This window comes from Scardinius erythrophthalmus (genome assembly GCF_964197995.2).
Source record: "Scardinius erythrophthalmus genome assembly, chromosome: 3".
Lineage (NCBI taxonomy): Eukaryota > Metazoa > Chordata > Actinopteri > Cypriniformes > Leuciscidae > Scardinius > Scardinius erythrophthalmus.
Genome location: NC_138223.1, coordinates 10,068,432 through 10,090,256, shown reverse-complemented (window position 1 = coordinate 10,090,256; position 21,825 = coordinate 10,068,432). Strand labels below are relative to the sequence as shown.

Below are 21,825 nucleotides of genomic sequence, written 5' to 3'. Positions count from 1 at the left end.
TTGCGATTCATTTATTTGCCAGCACTAATTATAACCTAAAAGTAGCCTACTCTTGTATATTTACATACTAAGGGATTTGAAATGTAAAAATGACGCAGAGATGGCGGCGGTTTTAATTCTCAACAGGTAAGCTATTTTATTGAACAGATAAATTCCCCAATGTAGCTCTATAAAAGAGTTCATTGTAAAACATCAGGCTATCCTCTCAATTGTTAAGGGTCATATTCCGCACAGTTATGCAGAGCCGATCACACAACCAAACAATGTTCTTCTGCAAAATACATGCAGTTTTGTCTTTTAACCGCTAGAGGGCCAAAAGTTACATGTGCACATGAATAAAAAAAATACTTCAATATTAGCATACATAAAAATATAAATGTTCAATTTTGATTTCATGGTGACTTTAAACAGTTTGTAATAGTACAATTTCTTATGATTTTTTTAGGTGTTTAAAAATCTAAATCAATCAGGTAAACTGCATTTAGAGGTGAAGTTGTCTAAGGGGTTGCAACAAAAAATAAACCTCATATAAATAAAACATAAAATATTTTGTTAGACCTCCTGGACATTTTGTTGACCATTTGTTGAAAAGACACAAAATAATAATACATCGTGCTATTTGGAAGATCACTTTGTACATGACTTTGGCTTTGCCCAATAAAATATGTTAAAAAGACCAATCATAAATTAATTCAGTATGCAAATAATTGCTAGAAGCTGCACCCAATTGGATCTTGGATCAACTGATAATGCAAATTTAGAATGCATCATTGTAGTTGGGGAAATTTTCAGACTATAACATAACGTATTTGTATAACGTTTATAGGCCTATTTATAAAGTTTATAATACTTATAACGTTTATAATACTTATACAAGTTTCAGACGTTACCCTTTTTATAACGTAAACAGATAACGTATTTAGAGGTTTATAATACTTATGTAGCATAATTAGCATTCGCATAACCTTTGAATTAGAAAAAATAATTGTTAAAAATCAGTAAAATGGCCGAAAATTATGGATGAGAACAATAAAAAGCAGACTTAATACAGTATTGCCAAGTGATATCCTTCTGAAACCCAGAAGATTTTGTTTAGAGCATAATAAGAAACAAATGGTAAAAAAATAAAATAATTTTTTTTTTTTTAAATTATATTTTATTCATGTTATGCTATGTCCTCTGTAGTGGACACCAGGACTCAGTTGTTTAGAAAATAAAATGACATGAAATTATATGTATCTAGGCAAAAACAATGCGATTTTTCTTTTCAGTCACCAATAAATTTGGGGGTTTCAGGATTTTTTGTAACCAAAATGTGTATAAAGATGATTCTCAACTATGTTATGAAAGATATAACGGAATGAATTGATTCACCATTTTACTTTATGCAATATGTGGGTAAAATGGCCATAAATTAATATTCCCATTCAATGCAATGTATATACACTGTATCTAATTTGCACATTAATGTGTTCTTGGAGCAACATTTAATGAAAAAGAAGTGTAATAATTGGAGTAATAATTAGCAACATTTTAATAATAATATCTAATATTTCATAGGAATACTGATGTATAATTTATTTCCATATTCACTTGTTGTGTCTCCAAAAATGCCTGATAAACATGATTTAAGTCCTGATGTCCTCTACAGACATGTATGAAATCAATAGCACACGTATGCAAGATGTCTGTTAAAGATCACTTCATCTGGAAAGCATCTGCTGTTTACTAACATCTGATAGACATCTTTAAGATGTCAGTTTAACATACATTCAAAATCATTACATCTTAAAGACATCTTCTAAACGTCTATTTGACATCTGACAGGAAACGTCCTACAGACGTATTGAAGATGACCAAACACTCTTAAAAATACGTCTTCCAGATGTAAACACGCACATCAAATAGACATAACAGAAAGTCTTTTTTGATTTGAAATCCCATAACGTTTTCCTGAGATGTTGGGTTATGAAATACAATTTGAAAAGTTGTCCGATTTAAATTATAATTACAATATATTATCATATTTCCTACATTTGACCACTAAATTAATGTCAGACATTTTTAAAGACCAAGGAGAAGTTGTTTTCATGGTGAAACCTCCAAACATTTGGTGTCTCTGAAAAGGCCTGAATGTGCTCTTTACAGACACCCAGGTTGTGATATGTGACATGGTGTCAGAGAAATTCACTAAAATCTAATGTCCACTACTTTGGACAAAAGTCTATTCCTGGATCCCAGGAGGATGTATGATTTGAATTTGCGTAATTTGGCCACCAGAGGTCTGTAAGCACACTAATCCATATGAGGATTGAAATAGATGGACGTAGATGATTGACATTAACGCCCGTTTGTAGTCTTCCCACAAATCACTAGTTCATCCTCGTAATGCGTGATATTATCGCAACAGAATTTTAATTTCAATTTTAACGCAACAGAAATGCACAAGCGCTAAACACAGGCGTCTACTGGAAGAAAGCAGTGCGGGGCAACCTTAAAACAAAAGCGCATTGGACATGAAAGGCGTTTAAAGCTCTGGCTTCAGTTCCTGTGAGCGTGTCGCTGGATAACATGCAGACGGCAGTGACGCAGGGCAGCGTTCGCTCGGTTCATGACTGCTGAGTTCAGATAAACCTGCTTTTGTTGCTTTTCGGCCAAAACATCGAAGGACAGGAGCCATTTGTCTGTTGTTGAGATCATCGCAGGTTTTTTTTTTTTGCTGGAACTATGGTTTAGGCTGATAACGGGTAAGAATGGATTCCCGATAACAAAAGCCTGTCTGAGCAAATTGCGGTTTAAATCCTAGTATATAAACAATGCATGCTAATTAATACATTTAAGAACAAATCTGTATTATCTAGTTAAGAACAAGGGGTGAGTGTAAATCACAAAATTCTAGGGAAATCTAGCCATTTGTTTGCTTGCTTGTCTTTGGTGCAGATTTTAACCCCTGCTTAACTGCAGGTAGCCTATGTTAGCGTGTAAATAGACACTTTAAATGCATTTGATGCAATGCGACGTGATGAAACAGTCGAAGTCTAGAATGCATCATTGTGTCTTTTACAGTCAGAGATCTGGATGAACGCTATGGCTGCAGTGATGAATTATTCTCCGCCGTGGTGGGTTAACCTTTTCCATCGCCTTCCACACTTAAACCTAGAGTTTCAGCTGACCAGCAGCGATTTCCGCCCGGAGGACACCGAATATCAAAAGGTAGGTCGAGTTCAAGTGCTAACGCACATGATTTTTGGAAGTATGTTTGAGACAACATCAAGATCGATGTGTGCGTGCGAGCGGCAACATCAAAGGCTGTTCTCAAGCATGACGTCACCCTCTGAAGGCTTTTACTGCATTGTGCCAACTAGTTTTGAGGTACTAGATTGTGTTGTGCCATTCCGATTTGACAGCTAGTTATAAATAATAAACACTAAAATGTGCGATTCATACGTAATTATGATAAAACATCAAGTTGTCCAAGAATAGACAATGATAATACAGTAAGACAATACATTTCTACTTAAAACAGCACAAATACTTTATTTAAATAAAGCACTCTGGCTGATGCCTTACCAGGCTCAATATCTTTGGTCAACCAGCCTTTTTTTTTTTGTTGTTGTTGATTAGGTAGCTTGATCAGTACTAACCAGTTTAAACTACTATGAAAATTCCTGCTGGTCAAGCTGGGACGTCTTTTACGCCTAAAGAGTGGCATTGATTTGTAATCGGTTTGAATGACTTCATCTTTACTGAGCTTCTCGTGTTGCACATGAGAACAGACTGTCCAATCACTGAGCAGTTACTGTTCAGAAATGATGTTATGCTTAAGAGCTGTGTGGAGATAGTCAGTGTTTGTCTATTTAACCACCCACAGAAATAGATATCAACACCCAGTGAGACATTATGAGGATGTGCATAGGCTATGTAATGCATTTCTACATGCATATGCAACATTTGGTCATATGTATAATGTAGAGGCATTTGAGATTACTGTATCTCAGTCACTGTATCTCAACTGTGCATAGTTTCCCTTTCAGATGCAAAATTTATAAGAGGAGAGTATTTAAATGAATCATGCAATGTGATTTACTAAGGTTTGCGCTCATCAATTTACTGATATTTGCGCCATTATTTACAGCCCCAATACAGCAAGTTTTAAACCAGATGCTAATTTGGTAGATTGCGTTGGTCATCATGGAAATGATTCGGCTGAGTCTCTCTGTTTTTTTATTTGCGTGTTGTGAATAGATCATGTGCAGAACTTTCCAGCTTTTATGGTATTGCGCTTTCACGCTAATTTACAGTTTCGTAAATCTGGCCCATAGACTTCTTTCAGACAGAGATGAAGGTCACAGAGACACTTTTCAAGTTCAAATGCCATGAAGGTTTTTTTACTGTCCACTTCATAAAATGACGTTATTTTGTCAAAGCAGCCATTCTCCAGAGGACCAGTAGGAAATAACATCCAGCTGCGTGAAATTGCAGCCATGGTTGCCTTTGCTCACCAGCTATAGCTGTCAGTGACCACATCCAGAGCACTCTGTATGGTCAGATGGCCAACAACAGTCACTTGTTCCCAAAAAGAAATATCTGCAATTAAAAAGATACTCAGGGCTGCAGACAGAAATTGATCTCTCAGGTTCAAACGTTGTTTGGAGAAATCGGATGAATGCAATACAGTGCTGCCATGTGCACTATCGTTTAAGAGAAATGTGCTCACTTATCACTGCAAATTCAGTTGAATACAAATACATTTTCTGCTGTGAATAATTTTCCAAGGTCAAGACATATTATATGTGATTACATTCAACTCAGTGCTGAAAGATGAGTGAAACTTGTATGTGCTTGAATGTGAAGGTACTAACATAGTGGAAAACATCAATAAGGCCTGGTTTTCCTGGGATGTTTGTAGATGAGATTGGCCTAGTTGGTTGGCTTGGTAGGTACGAGGTCACAGGAAAGCCACGGGGTATGTGGGGGTAAATCTGTATGAGATGAGGTCATGACAAGCCCTTGGGTCTGTCTGGCCTGGCAAGAGCAGAAGGGAAGAGAGCGAGGGAGGGAGGGAGAGGAGAGGAGAGGAAGAGGAAGGGGGGTTGGGTGTTGTTATTCTCTTTTTTTATAAAAGATGAATGCACCCCTTTCTGTGGGCTTCTGTGAAAATGGGGTTTAATCCCTAATGTATCCCAGAGTGCTTTGCTGGCATCCTTTTGTCAAATGGACACACAGTCTTTATGCCAGTACCCCTTCGCTCTCATTCTCACACTCTTACACATGCATGCTGGGACATATGGGGGTCTGCACTCGTTCACACCGACACATAGGGAGAGCAAGCAAACTACTTGATTTGAAGATCACATGCCAGTACAACAGTTCTAAATGGAGAAATATAGCCTGGAAGTTGATACATAAAATGATTTCATAGTTTTAATATATTAAAATATAATTAAATGATACTATAATGAAACTGAATAGAATACATCAATAATAATTAATGTATTTTATAATAAACATTATTTTAAATAGTCTATAATGTTGAACAAGGCTGCACTTATTTGATAAAAAATGCAGGAAAATTAGTTATATTATTTTAAATGTAATGTAATTTATTCCTGTGATGGCAAAGCTGAATTTTCAGCATCATTACTCTAGTCTTCAGTGTCAAATCGATCTAAAAAGCTGTTTTAGTGCTCAAGAAACATTTATTCTAATTATAACTGTTCAAACCAGTTGTGCTCCTTTTTTTCTTTTTCTTTTTCTTTTTTCAGGATTCTTTGATGAATAGAAAATTCAAGAGAACAGCATTTATTTGAAAAATAACAAAATCCATTTTTTGTAACATTGCAAAATCTTTACTGTCACTTTTGATCAATTGAATGTGTCTTTGCTGAATAAAAACAAAGAGGCCACATATGCACCCGAATGAGCTCGGACACACACATAGCCAATATCATTTCAACATTATTCAGCCCCCAAGGCCTCCCTTCAACCACCTTTAAAGCTGTGCTTACAACCTGGCACTGAGAAGAAGACTTATATTTGCACTTTTGGATTGAAACCATCCGTGTGGCGGAGGGTTTCCTTGGATCTCAGGGCACTCAGTACAATTGTTTGTCTGGGTCTGGCCCGCCAGTAGCTGCCAAAACGTGTCAGCACTTTGTCCTCCTCTTTTCTCGGTACTTTAATGCCACATGGACCTTATCCACAACCAACACTGGGTTTTCTTATGTCTTTCTATTCAAAAGATCATCGCGATTGTCCGATTCGCTAATGAATCATTCATTTGAATCAGTTCTTTGTAATGATTTGGTGAGATCTATTCACAAAGTGCCTGTAGTTCACTTGACTTCAAGAGTTTTTTTTATCAATCTGTGTAACTTTATTGAGAACATGAATATAAACACTAGCATTTTACTAAATAAAATTTCACAACAACACAAAAACATAACCACACAGGGACTTCTTGGAATGCTGTTAAAGGGCTAATTCACCCAAAACAAAAATGTACTCTCATGCTCTCATGTCACTCTAAACGTGTATGATACTTTATGGTCTGTGAGGATATTTTCCAAGAACTGTTTTTGTTCATTCAGTGAAAGATAATGGGATCAAACACTGGTCTTCACTGACTGTCATTTCTATCTTTTAATTTAAAATCTTTTAATTGAATCTTTTATAGACCTTTTTCACAATATTTTATATATATATATATATATATATATATATATATATATATATAATATATATTGAGGGTGAGTAAATAATGACAAAATGTTCATTTTTGGGAGAAGTAGCTAAACTAAATATGTACATTTTCCTGTATTTTATTTGTATTATTTGTGTCCTAAAAAAAACTCCCTTTGTCCACCTTGGGCTAGCTGTCTACTTCCTGTAAATGGGAATAGCAGATGCTGTACATATGTTTTAGTTGGTATCAGGCTTCTCAGCGCTACTGTAATAAAGGTCTCGGCGCAACTTTTGTATGTTCCGTGTCCAAAATGAGAGGTTTTTACGACTCTTTCTAACTGCAATAGTTTGAGAGGATTTCTGTTTGCTTGAGGCGGCTCGTACAGCTGTGTTGCTATTTCTCGTTTGACATGTGGAAAAAAGCACTAGGGTTTTTTCTCAGCAGGGAATGCTGGGATAATTAAAAGCATATTGGGCAGGAAAGGGGCCCAGCTGGCAGGAAGTCACGAGTAGTGCCGATGAAACGATTTACACCAGAACACTGCGCTGTACACACAAAAACACACGTACTAATGACACATAAACACTGAGCTGAGAGGTAAATGTCATTGGGCTTAAATGACTGTGATTACTGTTTTAGCTTAACCATTATTCTCTTAGCACAGATTGAGGTAATATGGTGATTTACGTGTTCTGTGGTTTTGCCAATAGCAGTGTGTATTACTGAGTAAAATTGTGCTGTCATAGACCAGATCCTAAAGATCTGTCCTGTAATTTACAAGCACATGAATTAAATGATCTGGGTTTACCTTCTGATTCAATTGAAAACACTGAGCTGCACAATTAATCGTTAAAAGAATGCAATCTCGCAAACACCCTTGCGATCTTATTCCAAAATGACAACGATTCGGCTATGTCTATTAAAACTTTGACAAATACGATCACAGTAGAACATTAAAATCTGCCTTCATGCTATCGCTGGGATAAACGTTTTTAGTTTGGATATAAATGCTAGCATTCAAAATAGAGTAAGCCACTTCAAATAATTATTGTATCAATTACTTAATTACACCAGTAGGTGGCGACAAGTGACTGTTAAAATGTATAGACTATTTGCCATTGAATCATTCATTCAAGTTCCTTTCAATAACACTGATTCATCCAGTAACAAAAAGAGTCTTTATGAGTGAGTCATTGAATCATTGAATCGTGAGTCATTATAATTTCTGACAGTGCTGTTAATATTGCCTATCCGCTTATATTTACCAATTCTGGTGCTTCATAATGATTATAGAATACATTTGGCTTTAAAAACATATTGGATTCATGCATGCACATTCATGAACTATTTGGGTTTGGTTTTAAGGCATTCCTATAATTAGATAGTGCCAACTTCCTGCCATCCTGCTCTTTATTACTACTGAGTCGCCCAATACAAACTAAAGTTCAGTCTCTCCCTCCCTGTGTGTGTCTCTGAGGGCTGCTAATAAGATAATTACATTTGAGAGTTTTAGACTCCCTCCCCCACTCTCATCTTCTCCTGGATTATTTAAACAGTCTCTTCTCTTTGGTCTTGATCACTGGTTATAGTCTCATTTTGTGATCACAATTTCTGTTGCCTAAACTTCATCACTTTTCCAAGAAATCTCAGCTTCATAAACTTGGGTTTGAGTTAGTGTTAGGTTATAGTAATTTTAATAAGCTTTATATAAATCAATAAAAGTCTCTGATATATCCTCATTTAGATTAGCTACGTGTGTGTGTGAGGGGGGGAGAGAGAGCTGATAATTAATTCTCTCTAATCTCTTTACGAATGCTGTCAGTGGTGACTGACTCAAATGAGCTTTGACACATCAACAGATAGAAGCTGACATCAACTCGCTCATAGGTCCCTTAGTCTCACAGATGACCAGGATCGAATATTAATGTTTTAAATATCTCATGACTCCAGCTCTAAGCCATAGCACTAACAATAAAGCATTTAAATGTAACTTTCAGGGTATAAATGACAGCACTGTTTCAGTGACACTGGTGATCCTGCCGTGATGAGTGTCTGCACTGGGCCGGATCTGACTAGGTCACTCTGGGCATTTGAGAACAAATTAGTGATCCTGATATATTTTGCAAGCCTGGGCTTGTTGTGATTATCAATTGTTTGGAGATCTTGCTTTTTACTTTTATTCCCTGAACTTTTAAGGTCTTTTAAGGTTTTTAGAGCAGAGGTTATCAACCATTTTGACCCGAAGGCCCCTGACTGTCCAACACAATATTAGAAGTCCCCCATTTTTATATGAATATATAATATAATATATAATATTGTATATTATTAATGTATAATGTATAATATTGTGTTCCTATATATGAGCTATATTATATTATTTATAGAAACTATTGGTATTGGTAAATTAACCTACAATTTATTTTGTTGCAAGAACTGGATGTATACTATATCAATAAAAAAGAAGGGATTTTAGTTGATTTCAATTTACATCTTGATTGTATGTTGTTGTTTTTTTAGCATTTTAATCAAGTTTTTAATAATATAAGATTTTAATAATATTAATTCTATTAGTACTAATAATTCATTCAAATAAATTTAAGTCATCATGCGGCCGCCTTGGATGGCTTCAGTAGTTTGTCACCTGGTTGAGGATCCACTGTTTTAAAAGATATACTTTTTGTAATTAGTGGTAGAAGAAACTTAGGGATGGGATGTTGACTTCAGTCAGAAAGAGCTCCTACCTACAGTAGCAACCTCTTAAACACCCTAGCAACCACTTAGCAACTATTGCAATGCCTGCAACCACCCTAACACTCTCGATTTCACTTAAAAAAATAAGAACTATAGTAAGAATAGTATTGATATTAAGATTGTACTGTAAGAATAATAATTTAAAAAAGAAATCCCCATTGTATTCCTTTAAACAAATTATCCTATTTGTATTCCACTCGTGGAATGCTGGAAAACACAACAAAAGATGTATTATGATGGAAAACACAAAGAAAAAGTCTGAAGCCATACCCTTGTTGGCTATATTTTTAAAATGATTTACCCAAGTTGGACATGCTTCTGGATCAGCATCGTTGTTAGTGCTGGATGAACATTCAGAAGATCATTTCTCTGTGATTTTAAATTATGGTTGGTAATACCTTTCGGAGCGTGATTTTGATAGGAACGTTGTTCCAGGACTAACAAGGGATGTTGATTCAGTATCATGTCCTAGAAGAACTTGGCACCATGTTGTGTGTGTGTGTGTGTGTGTGTGTGTGTGTGTGTGTGTGTGTGTGTTTATGCAGACGTGTATACAGTAGAACTTCTGAGCTCTTACGTCACAGCTCTGAGACCAAAAGAAGTCTCCCATGTTCAGCCTGACCTACATTTGCTGCATATGGAGATTTTCATGGTACACGGTAGCCATGGATTTAAAAAATAAATAAAAAATCTAGATAATTCATGACACTTCTGGTGCAGTGGAAGAGGCTGTTGATGTAGATCTGGATTAAAAATGCACGACTCCTTCTGAAAAGGTCTTCTAGAAGAGCATATCACACAATCAATAAATAAATAAATAAAATATTCTTAAAACGATGTTACTCCAGATTTCAGTAAAAGAAAACGTGATACCGCACAATAACAAAAGATTGTGATTGGAAGACCCAGCCTTCAATGGCCTCATTGTGTTCTTTATTGTTGTCGGTACATTTACGGTCTAAATCTCTCTCTCTCTCTCTCTCTCTGCAGTCTGTGTTGTTGCTAGGTGCAGCTGCATTGGTGTGTTTGGCACTGGACCTCCTCTTCCTCCTTTTCTACTCTTTTTGGCTGTGCTGCCGTCGCAGGAAGAACCAGGACTCTCCCAATGCGGACTGCTGCTGCACCGCTTGGTGTGTGATCATCGCCACGCTCGTGTGCAGGTCTGAGAGTTGCACTCTTATACACTTCAACATAAAACACTCATCACCTCATAATGTGGCAATACACGTCATACATTCAAGTCAATCGGGCATCACGATTGAACTTCCACACAAATAAAACTGATTGCAATTCATACATCTGGGTCTGTTCCAAACAGCTCCCTTGCCGTCCGCTGTCAAAATAGGCAGCAAACTGAAATGGAAGCTCGTAGTTGGCTAGTTGGTTTGGTTTGATTAAAATTAACTCTGGTGCAATTGCCCTGCCCTGTTAGTCCGGTTAATCTGAATAAGTGTGAACGCTGCCATCTGAACTCTGGATTGAAATTAGGTTCAACTGAAATATGAACGCAATGTGATATCACAAGATGCAACCCTAAAAAAAACATAATGCTCAAGCATACCTGTTTTTCTCATCATATGAGCTACGTTGCTCATTACAGTTCGGTGCAGGCATTGGAAACGCGTCTCCTTGCAGCAGATCTTCGTTTGTGTGTAATAGAGGAATTCCTGGTGCTATTTTGACTCCTTTACACATTTTATAAGCTCTTTTTGAGTTCTAAAATACTGGTATAATGGTAAAAATACCATAATATGTACGCACATACAATGAGCGCATTTAGCCCATAACACAGCATTGGTTTAAATGTTTGGTAAGTTTCGTTGCAAAATATACGTCATAAAAGTAAAAAACAAATTTTTGTTTTGTATTTTTATGTTTGGTGTTAAAAATGACAGTGTGAACGTAAAGTGAACCAGGACAAAATGTATAATTTTCTTTATTGGTCCGGACTAGTGCTGCACGATTAATCATATCGCAATTGCAATCGCGATGTCAAGCCTACGCGATTATATGATGCAAAATGCTGCGATTTTATATTAAATAAACAAATTAGCGCTGTTAACGCAATTAACGCAGCATCTGTTAATTTTTGGCATCCTTTGGCTAGTGTTACATGATCCCGCTCTTATTCATGCAAATGCTTTTAAACCATTCATGCGCGATAAGACTAAAATGAACGCGCTGCCTGTGAATGTCCTGACTGTGACACACAGAAAGACTCGCGCTAATATCGTGCGTGCGCACAAAACAGCATGACAGAATACGGTTCTCTTTCGAGCTTGAACGAACAATAACACACACAATTATGCCAAAATGTCTTTTTGTCGAGTATCTTCATAACATAAGAGTAGTCTTATGATGAACGTGAAGAGTTGTGACTCGTGAGAGAATGAGGCGCGTGTGAGATCCGCGTCTCTGACAGCAGCGGCTGGTTTTAAAGGGACAGTACACAGCAGCCACTAATAATATCTGTCGCTAAAGTTAATCAAAGAACAAAGGGAACAGAGAAAAACACTCACTGCTCTTGACTAAAGAACTTTTTTCTTTAGGCAGATTATCACTAATCTGTGTGTGCATTTATTTTCCTTGAGAACCAAGCAAGTTGACTCATGAAATCATTTGTTTATTAGGCCTATATCGCAATATTGACCTCAATTATCGCAATATGACATTTTCCCCAAATCGTGCAGCCCTAGTCTGGACCAAAAGAAGCAAGAGAACCAAATTACAAGTGTGAACACACTGTCAAAGGGTTAGTTCACCCAATGAAAATTGTTGTTCCACAGAAGAAAGTCATATAGGTTTGTAATGACATGAGGAAATGTTGGGTATGTTTACACGACAACGATGTGCTAAAAACAGAAAGATTTTGTCTTTGTACAGATAACAACGTTATCAAAACGATCCCCGTTCACACGGATCTGCAAAAATATAACTAATAACACTGTATTATGCATGCCAGACAAGTAATTGGTGATGAAAGACTACGCACCTGCGCACATCTGCACTCATTTACCACAGTGCCTTTGAGCGAACCCACATGCTTCTGAAATTACACAAATTTCACAAATTCACAAATTACATAGTCTATTATTTTTTTTTTGTCCAATTTTCATTCTAAGGATGCTAATCTCTATAATACTGTATAATTACTTTGTCTTCTGGGTAAATTTCGTCTTCGCAAAGGCAGAAACATTCACTGTAATCCCATTTTTTGAATGTTCTCTAATATAAAGTCGCTTTTTACTTGCTTCAAGAAAATGTCAAAACCTTTGAACAAAAAGGCTTCGAAAACGTATATCATCTTTGAATCTGTTGTAAGGAACTTTTAATTTTTCATGATGACCAAATGTTGTCCGTATGCCCCCCCCACCCTATTTCTTACTGTTAATATCTGTATCCTTTCATTTGCAAAAAAAATAAAACTTTTTAAAATTAAAAAATTAAAAATAAAAGCCTAAGACTAAACATGTAATAGGCATACGCATGTGCATGCTGTCATCGTTGTCACAGATTTGCGTTTTTGTAGTTTACACGGAGATGATAATTTAAGAAGTTGCTCTATCTGTTCTTTTGATATATTGCATGTTCAGATATTCATACAACCAAATATTCTGGGAGCCATGAAAGATTTGTGACCAAAAATGACCAAAAATCCTGGCGATGGCTAGGAAAAAAATGCTGACGGCGAAAGAGTTAACAAAAGCCAAAAACGAAGGACAAAAGAGCTCTCAACTAATAGCTGTATGACACATAATTCATGCAACACATATGGCAGCTTATTAAACGCCTAACCCACGCTGATGAGCGCCGGTGGCCATGATTCATAAAATAGTAGGTGTGTGTTTCTCCTTGCGCAGTGTGGAATGGACGGTAACTCATCTGTATGTTTAGAAATAATCCATGTCTGTATCTCAATGTACACCTGACAGCATCCTGCACACTCTCGGTTGTGTTAACCCATTCTTGATTAGGATAGTTAGGACATTGCTGGAACATTTTTCACAATCCACATGCTGTCACATCTGACAGTTGACCTTGACAAATCACCTCAACATTTTAAACCATTTCTTTAGATTGACATGGTACTGAATTTCATCTTCCTTTTAAATGTGTTTAATCCAGTAAATATTGAGGTGTTTATGTGCACTTTAGCTTGTTGTGTACATTTAGTCTCTGGTTAAAACGTCTTTAATTATTCCTGTCAGATCTCTTTAAATATAGAGAGAGTTGCGAGGTCAGATCAGGCAGGCGTTGCACACTGAACCCTGAACAACAAGGTTAAGTAGTTTAATCAAGAGTCTGCATTAGTTGGAGGTTAAAATTATGTCGGCTGAATTGTCCTGCAATGACCCTGTTTAATAATACCAGCTGCTATTTTCTGTGGTTGTGATGTAGAAATAGTGGATTGGGTTTTAAGTAAAAGCTTCACGGAAATACTTAGTTTTTAAATGGGAGTCTTTGCTGTAGATGTTCACACTTGGTCAAAAATGGGTTTCAAATTATTTTAGGTTCTTTTCTTTCATTTATGTAAACCATAAAGGTGCGGTCACATTTACAATTGCTCTGTGAAATTACGCAGACGAAATTGGGGAATTTCAATAGGAATCCATGCATTTGGGTGTCCATCATGCAGATTCAAGTAATCTACAAGTCTATGAGTTTGTGCATCAACGGCTTTTGGAAGTAATCATAATGTTATCAAGTTATGTAGCTACTGAAGGGAAAACTCTTTTAAATCAAACAAAGTTACTCTAATTTGTGTAAATAATAAGCCATCATTTTGCATATGAATTTTACATAGTTTTGTTTCGTTAACTGTTACTCGTTATTGTTCTAATTGCTTTTGGGTTTTTGCTTTCTTTGTCTTCTGTTCTCATAATTTTCTGGGCTCTCCTCCCATTTATCCCCCCACAAGGGTCATCAGACGATCTCCTCCTCCCCTCTGTTCCACCCCTTCTGCCTTCCCTCCCTCCTCCTTTCCTCTTCAGCTCATGTCTGTCCTATATCTGACTTCATGCTCTGCCTTTCATGCTGTGATTGACAAACAAAGAAGAGATTATTTCCCTTAGAGAGAGATGGATGCAGAAGAACCAGAGAAAAGGACAATGACGACTGATTGATTGAGCGAGATGCAGATAAAGCTTAACGGAAAAAAGAGAGCGAGTTGCGGATCAGACTGAGTGATGGGTCCATGGCAGAGATGAGAGATGTCATGCTGATATGATGGCTCAGATGAAACACATTGTGCCTCATGCATCATTAAGTACATCAAATAGTGCACACACTCATGGGGTGCCGAATAACGAAAACACTTTAACTCTCTCTTAAAAAGCTTAATCTCACTAATGTTTTGTGTTTTTTAGCTTTAGTAGCTCAATGAATGTTCAATCAGAACCATTCAAAATACTGTAAGCAAATAATTTTCATGACATTCAGTTCCACTAAAAGAATATTCCGGCTTCAGTACAAGTTAAGCTTTAACAATAGTTAGGGTAATGTTAATCACCACAAAATTTTTTTTTTGAGCTTTCCCAAAAGTACTAAAAGAACCGTTATTGGAATCTTTAAAGGTACTCTAAGCAATGCCACGCGTTTTTTAGGCCGAAACATATTTTGTGACAAACAGCAAACATCTCCTCACTATCCGCTAGCTGCCTGTCCCCTGAACACACAGTAAAAAAACACGGCCTCTGTAGACAGCCCAGGCTCCACAAACGGCAACGAAAACAAACTGGCCCAGCCTGGACCACGAAACATAACAAACAGTGTTCCAGCCAATAATCGACAAGAATGATTTGGGGGTGGGGATTGGGGGGTTAGTGCACGTGCACATGAAGGGGGGGTGTGGGGAGTGGAGGAGAGAGAAGCATGAAGAGGGAAGTTAGCAAGAGGAGAGATGTCCTAGACAACGACTAACGTTAGAATTACAGTATATTCTCTTGAATTTTGATTTGGCCGACACACGGCCAAAGAGACGACGTTCCGATGAACAAATAGCAAAGAAGAGGGAAAAGGAGAAAGAAGTCCAGAATTTACATTGGAAAAGCCTGTTTCAGGAAGCACGGAAGGGAAGGGAGGGGGAGGGGACGGGATGAGGAGGAGGGAGGGTCGAGCTAGCCTCCGTTTTGTTTGACAATACTTCGACCGTGAACAAGAAGTGACGTCACCCAACATCGCTTAGAGCACCTTTAAGGGATCAAAGTTGCTAGTTCGCTTAATTTGAATCGCTTCAAGTCAGAAAAATACAGAAATGCTTCATTTGGTTGTTTGTTTCCTATGATTCAGATTTAAGGGCCGTTTTCAACTAAAAACAAAAAACTTCTGCTTTTTGGCCGTTCATTTAGACGACAATAGCGTTTTGGGGGCCTGAGGCTACGTCTACATTTATCCGGATACATTTGAAAACGGCGTTTTCATTTCAACTAGTGTTTTTAAGTGTTTTCCAAAAGTTTCTCGTCCACACTGAAATGTTGAAAAACGCAAAATTCACCTTACTGTGTATGTGTAAACCCTCATAAAAGCTCACTGAGATGCTACAGACGGAACAAGACATAAAGTTATCACGCAATTCTTCTGGCAGGATCATTTTATTTAGCAAAATATCTCACTATTCACTGATGCGTCCGGGTCGCACTCACTCACCATTATACTATGTTTGGTCTAAAACGCATCTGCTCTCATGTTTTGCCACAGGACAGCAAACGCGAGTAAATTATCTGTCATCTTTGTAGGACTGTGATATGAAGAGTGTACAAAGTAACATATTTAGCAGCTGTGTGAAAGTTAATAGCATATAACAGGCACAATAGCAGTATAAAGACATATCTATAGGTTCAATATGCGTCACATGACTAAACATGCTTCATCATTTTCAAATACCTCCATTTTGACAGTCCACATTACTACACGAAAATGGCTTTGTTTTCGTTCATAAAAACGCCATCTTAGTGTGGATGGATGGCCAAACCGGAGAGAAAAAGATGCGTTTTCAAACGAAAACGTATTAGCGTGGACAAGGCCTAAAAAGGCAAACTTTTGAAAATGGGTTTAAAAGTGAAGGTTTTTGAAAATGATACCGTTATCATCTCCATGTTAACAACAAAACCATTGTGAAAACAGTGACGTCAAGCGCATGCGTATTACTTGTCCAGTCTATAGGCGCGTAGTGTTTCTTTATAAAGTGACATAACCAACTAGTGGCCTGGCTGTAGAATACAGCGTTTAGTCGTTTTCGCGGATCCGTGTGAATGAGGATCGTTTTGACAACTTTGTCATCTGTACGTGAAAAACGCAATTTTAGTACATCGTTATCGTGAAAACGTACCCTTAATTTTTTTTTTTTTTATTAGTTTATTTTATTTCCATTCATTTTTATTCTTTTCATTTTCATGTTTTTCTAGTTTTTACAGTATGGACTTTTTTATATTGTTATACACTGCAAAAAATGTCTGTTAGAAAATAAGAAATAAAATAATGCATTTAGTGAGGTTTATGCTTCAAACTAATGAAAAATATATTTAAGTAATATTCAAAAACATCTTGTGAATTCAAGTCTTATGCAGTATTGTTTCACAGATGCTGATGTTTTGACATGTTTACTGAAGAAAATAAGACAAAGCTACTGATGATAACAATTGGTGTTTTTTAGCAGTGTGTGTATGGTATTGTCCTGGGCTAAAGCGACCCGTTTCGGATAAAAATATTTTCTTCCTCTGCATTACGTTCTCTCTTTTTCCCTCTGTCGCCCTCACGTCAGTTTTTTCCCCTTCTCTCCCTGGCGCTGCTCACTCGGTTCCTTGGAGATGTTGCCATAGCAACAGAATCAGATTTTGAACATTGAAGCTGCGAGATGAATAATGCACTGCAGGTCTCTGCCAGTGTGTGTGTGGGGAGGCTCTGCATGTGTGTGCCATAGCCGCATAGTCATTATTCAGTATCTCTTATCTAACAGTGCCAGATTCTCACGAAGATGTGTCTGGTTGTATCTTTAGGTATTTGGGTTCACTGTTTAATTATTTTAAGTCATTTTGCCTTGGTTTATGTATAACACTTTGGCTCAGTAATTGACCCATCAAGCCAGAATCGATTCTATTTAAAGCAGCCAGGACTAAAAAAGTAATGGCTTATTTTCCACAATAATGACATTTAACTGAGTTGATCTTGTTAAGTTTGAAAGTCTAAGGCGGCTTGTCCTGACTTTTCACATTTATGTTTGAAAGTGACCCATATATGTCTGTGCCAACTGCATCTCTGAATGAACCCACACGAACTTCACAAAATTCTGTAGGCTACTGAATTTTATGTACCATTGTGTTTATATGATGCTTAAAAAAATTATACTGCTAGTACCTTTGCTCTTTTTGGTGATTTTTTTTTTTTTTTTTTTTTTTTTAAGTGTGATTAATAATTCATTCAATATCACATTACCTTCTTAAACCAACACTGTAGCACTTGTGAATCAAATATTTTCATACTCATTATACTTTAACAATTAGCTTTGGTAACAGTTACTATTATCCTTCCAACAGAACTGTTAACATATGCCCACTCACACAATCTAACAGATAAACAAACAAGCCCGTGATTGTGGTCAGTGGTGTTAGAGTGAGGGTTTCTGGGTAAGAGAGGGAAAGCCTAGTTGAGCCACGTGACTCCTGACCTTAACAAAGAATGACAGCTTGACCTCTCTCTCGATATCTCTGTCTCACACACTCTTAAGCTTATAAGAGCTCTCCTGCCTAAATCCTCTTGTATTTGAGTGACAGAGACAAAGAGTAACACATGCAGGAAAATGTGCACGTGGCATCAGATAAAACCCTCACTCTTACACACTAAAACTGCCCTGAGAATAATGTAATTTAAATAAATGCGCCATTATCTAACATTAATTCCGTTGTGTTAAAGGGGTCATGAATTAAGAGAGAAAAAATTTCCTTGATCTTTTGTAAGAGGTCATTGTAATTTAATAACACCCTGTAAGTTTCAGAATTCAAAACTTCCTTGTTAGTCCAAAATCAGCTTTTATATATAACGTGTTTTATATATATATATATATATATATATATATATATATATATATATATATATATATATATATATATATATATATATATATATATATATATATATATATATATATATATATATATATATATATATATTAATATTAATTTCATGGCTTGGTTGAATTCTAATGTATGCTAAGTATAACACACCATTGCCATGAAAAACACGGAACAGACTATTTTCTTTAGCGGAAGCAATACAATCGTTTTTATAAACTCCTTTTTAAATCAATAATTTGTGTCAAATTATTGATTTATTTGGTAGGCAGCCATGTAATAAGCGGGATAATGTAGAGCGAGGCGGTTGTTATAGCGAATACAACCCCTTCAGGCTGATTCAAGACCCCTCCGCTTCGTGTCGCTCTACATTATCCGATAGATAGATAGATAGATAGATAGATAGATAGATAGATAGATAGATAGATAGATAGATAGATAGATAGATAGATAGATAGATAGATAGATAGATAGATAGATAGATAGATAGATAGATAGATAGATAGATAGATAGATAGAGATGCAAGCTGGTCATTTTAGGGAAAACCCATAGTTCTGTGTTTTAATGTCTTTATAAAAGCAAAAACCACAAGTTCAGATCTGCAAAACCTGGTCATTTTCAGGGTCTTCAAGAGTTTTTTTGTAGTCTTAAGATTCCAGAATAAAGACATTTGCTTGTGATAGAGTGTTATTACATTCTATATAAAAGAGTCTGTCACAGTCACATGAGCTAATTCCTATTTTGATGACTTTCCCGCAGTGCTGGCATTGCAGTTGGTTTCTATGGAAACGGCGAAACGTGCGATGGCGTGACACGACTGACATATTCTTTGCGCCATGCTAACCAAACAGTGGCAGGCATCGACAAACTGGTGAGTCATTCACGATTTTGTTTGTTCTGAGCTGTGGACAATTTTCTGTATCCAAGTGTTTAAAAGAGACTTAAATGCCCTTCTGTTGCCAGTGATAAACACTTTGCTTAACACTCTTTACATATTTTCTTTTCGTTTTCTATTTTACAGCCGTAATTAATAGTTGCATGGCATACCAATACTAAAGTACTGTTTGTTGTACCAAAAATCTACCGCCGCCTCTACTGAGATTCCCACTGCTGTTGCTAGAGAGTTCATTGCCCTTTGATGAACACTTTGACTTGAATAAACACTACTTCTCTTGCCAAATACTTCACTGCACCTCCATGGCCACAGCTACAATCCCCACCATGCTTGGTTGTTAAATGTTCATTATTTCATAAGGTCATGAGCGCAGACAGATGCGTTTGGCGAGTACCACTATCTAGTGGACTTTGTTTTCAAGCGCTCAAGTCACTGGCTTATGCACTGTTGTATGTTGTTGTGCGCGGACCCTCCTGATGACGAAAATGACGTCACGTGGACAATAGTACGTCAGAGGACAAAGTTGGGCTTTAAAGAACCAGAGAGATTATTGAGACTAGTTATGCACTGAAATGATTTTTTTGCTGAAACACTGAAACTGAAATAGTTTCCATTTAGCCACAAACCAGAAATTGTTTATTTGATATAATTGAATAATTAGTTGTATATAAGCATTTAAATTGCTCACAATGCATTTTTATACAAACTTTATAATGACATGTTTCTACTACAATTTGTTGTTGAAATATATTTAAACTGTGGTTGCAATAACTTGTTTTCATGTCAGATTTTATTCAAACAACAAACATACGATAAATAATAAAAGCAATAGGTTAAGTAAAAAATAAAATGAATATGTAAATATACTGCATATTTAGCAAAATGCTTCTCTCTAGAGTTATTTCTTTCCTGCTGACTAATGAGCTATGGACAATGAATGACTTTCCTGAGGCAAATGTAGCATGCCGGGACATATTGTTTACAAGATATTTTATTTCTTTGTCTTTCCTTGGTTGAAACACTGAGGGATTACATGAGACATTTATTTATGCATGAAATGAAAACAGCATAGACTAAGAGTAAGACCTGAAGATCATTTGCTTTGCTTTGTTTCCGAAACAGGGACTTAAATTGTTACAATGTTGCATTTTCTTCTGGGTTCTGATCGATTTCACAAGGCAACATCTCAAAGCATACCGAAAAGTGCTTATGCAAGTCACATGAGTGTAAAACTGGCCTCTTATTGGTCAGAGTTTCCTCTGCGTCATCCATCAAGATGATTGGACAAGTTCACTCAGCAAGCTTATTGTGGCTTTATCTGTAACTGTTCAGACACACGCAATCACTTATACGAATGTAGCGATCTAGGAGTGATTGTTTTAGTGCGGATCCGAACGCAATTGCCATGTTCATAAATGAACCAAACTAAGGGAGAAAACCACCAGGTTCTGAAACAAACGCTCCAAATGAACCAGGTGTAAAAATGCCCTAAAAGATAAGTTCATCAAAATTAAGATTGATTAAAAACATCAATATCGACATTGTCAACCCATCCCTAGTACCCACAAAGCTGGCACATTTACCTCTGGTAGCTTATCCACATCATGTGCACGAAATGACACTCACACAGCCAAAACACACGTCAGATGAGCGCTAATTAAACTTCACTGTATGTAAATGGGATTTTGGTCCCTCTGAACATAGCTATTTTTAGGCTTTTTTGCCTTTTATTTAGATAGGACAGTAGGTAGACAGACAGGAAATCACGGAAGATGAGAGAGGGGAATTGGACCGGGACAGGACCTCGAGCCAGGACTCAAACTCGGGTCGCCGAAGTGCAACCGTACCATATGTCGGGGCACTTGCACACATGGCCATGGCACCAACTGTTTTAACATTTCTTATACAGTAATCAGCCAGGCAGAAAATTCTCCAGGTCCTGGTCACTAATGATATCATTGTAGTTTACCTATTTGATTCAGGTGGCAGAAAAAAAATATGGATCTGTTGTATTGAGCCTAACGTATTTCCTTTTGTGCGCGTGTTTGTATTTTAGGTATCAGAGAGCAGCAGCAGTCTGAATGAAACCCTGCAGGAGGGTTTGGTGCAGCTGGAGACGGTGTACTCCAAGCAGACAGACTACTTGTCCATCGTCCAGAAACTGCAGGGTCAGCTGGATGAGCTGATCAATCTGATGGTGGAGGTGCCTTTCTGGAGCGCTACGGATCTCTCTTTGGATCACTTGGCATCCATTACTGAGCAGTTTGACTGGTACAGGTAATTATAAAGTCCAGTCAAGTCATCTTGCTCAGTCTAAATTTGTTTCAAAGGTATTACAGCAGAGAGTGGTGGTTTCTTAAATCCTGTTTTTACAAAAATGTAGTCTAGTGTGATTTGTTTGCAGATTTGCTTTAAAAAAAGAAAAATC

General features: G+C 36.9%; 1 protein-coding gene across 1 annotated transcript in view; it reads left to right on the top strand.

The window, feature by feature from the left end:
- The first annotated feature begins 2,575 nt into the window (after window positions 1–2,575).
- ttyh3b (tweety family member 3b) overlaps window positions 2,576–21,825 on the top strand; it is a 34,122-nt gene continuing 14,872 nt past the window's right edge. Inside the window, exons 1-5 of the mRNA XM_081361305.1 lie at window positions 2,576–2,747; window positions 3,067–3,213; window positions 10,427–10,596; window positions 19,262–19,373; window positions 21,454–21,674. Of these exons, the coding sequence (XP_081217431.1) occupies window positions 3,079–3,213; window positions 10,427–10,596; window positions 19,262–19,373; window positions 21,454–21,674 (638 nt within the window). The 5' untranslated portion in view covers window positions 2,576–2,747; window positions 3,067–3,078. The remainder of the gene's footprint in view (window positions 2,748–3,066; window positions 3,214–10,426; window positions 10,597–19,261; window positions 19,374–21,453; window positions 21,675–21,825) is intronic.